Source organism: Arachis ipaensis, chromosome B01 (assembly GCF_000816755.2).
Source record: "Arachis ipaensis cultivar K30076 chromosome B01, Araip1.1, whole genome shotgun sequence".
Classification (NCBI taxonomy): domain Eukaryota; kingdom Viridiplantae; phylum Streptophyta; class Magnoliopsida; order Fabales; family Fabaceae; genus Arachis; species Arachis ipaensis.
Window position 1 is genome coordinate 3024336 of NC_029785.2, and position 1651 is coordinate 3025986.

Sequence of the window (1651 nt, forward strand, 5' to 3'; positions counted from 1 at the left end):
AAGAAACATCTGAACTACATCAGGATCACAGCAAACAGAACTAAAATGGAATGGGAACTAAGAAAGTTTACATACTCGTATTCAAGGCTGGAGCTGCTAAACCACATCGAAGCTTAACCCAAAAGCACGGAAGATAGCCACAATAAAATAATCCAAATATGGCACTACTTAGCTGGGCAAAGCGTGGACTTCCTCTTTGTAAGAGTAATGCCATGGCCAAAACAAATGCAGCAGAAGTTACAGAGACATCAATATGACCACGATACCTGGCCGTGTATCAGAAATGCTAATAATCAGCAAGCAACATCCATCAAGTCTTAGTACATATAAACGGAGAGTAGATTTGTGACTATGGGTAAAATACAGATCATCCCGGAAATTTGGATCATCCATCGGTAAATAGAGTTTATCTTTTTCTACAATACACAACTGAAGTATGGAAAACATGAAACCATCGGAATTACTCCTTAACAATGAATTAGATAACATAATTTTGCAATACATTTTCCTCAAGTTGAAAAAACTGAATGGTTTAGATTTGTAGTTCAAAAACAAGGTACTATTATGACAATACTCCCTTTTTAGCCTTTCCTTTAGTGAAACAAAAATTCATGAAATTAAACAAAGATCACTAAGTTTTGATTTGTTAGGAGATTGTCAGATGTATAAACTTAAGGAAATTTAAGGCCCACTAAACAATTAACCAATCTTACATGATATACAAGGGCAATAAGGCACAAGCGACAGAGCAGACTCGTGACACATAGCGTGGAGGAGGTGTCATTCCTTCAGTAATTCCACGACTCCGAACCAATTCAAAATACTCACGTGCCCCAGCAAAAACAGCAGCAGCCATGGCAACTGCAAAAACCCACCCTCCAGCCAAAACAACACCACCTACGGTTATTCCAATGCCGAGTCCAAAAACAATTCTGTTCCTAAGCTGACTAACTTGAGGTTTCAAGAGCACGTCTTCCTACAAGGGCAAATCATGGCTTCCATTAACTCCTGAGGAACACCCACTTCAGTGACTATCAATCTGTTACACATGCATGCTCAGAAAGTAAAAATGCGAGTGCATCATCTAACATAATTTCTCATCCGTATAAATGTCCACTCCATTTTTATTCCCCCTCTCACCCCGGCAACAACAGGAAAAAAAAAAAAAAAAACTAATTTACTAAATAACAATTTGCATGAACATTTGAACTCAAATGATTCTTTAACTTACCCTTAAACATAGATGATGATCTTAACTAATCACAGTCAACACTAAGAAACACTCCTCAATTTCTTCAAGACAGCTTGAAATACTTTAAAACAGTAATTCATTTAAAAATGAATATATAACATTATCATTCTTTTATAAAATAGTTTATCCGTATACACAAACCAAAACTAAACTCATCCAGTTACATCCAAAAGAACACAAATTAATAGCAACATATAAAGAAACCCCAATTTTCAGCTCCAAAACCATCCAATAGTCAATGAAGCTATAGAAAACGATATTACCCCTTCGGCATTGCTCTGTGGAAGGTGTTCCGGTTGGGCCTGACCAATCACGCGCGGTGGAGGCGAGGCTCCGGTTCGGCGGGTGAACCGGAGCAACGGCTTGCAATTAGAGAAGAAGAAAGATGATGGAGTAGCT

General features: G+C 38.0%; 1 protein-coding gene across 1 annotated transcript in view; it reads right to left on the minus strand.

Moving 5' to 3' along the window:
* The window catches only part of LOC107642946 (phosphatidate cytidylyltransferase 4, chloroplastic), a gene marked incomplete in the record, with an annotated part of 5715 nt that extends 4070 nt beyond the window's left edge, over window positions 1-1645 (minus strand). Inside the window, 3 exon segments of the mRNA XM_016346500.2 lie at window positions 76-266; window positions 714-976; window positions 1516-1645. Coding sequence (XP_016201986.1) covers window positions 76-266; window positions 714-856 — 334 coding nt within the window.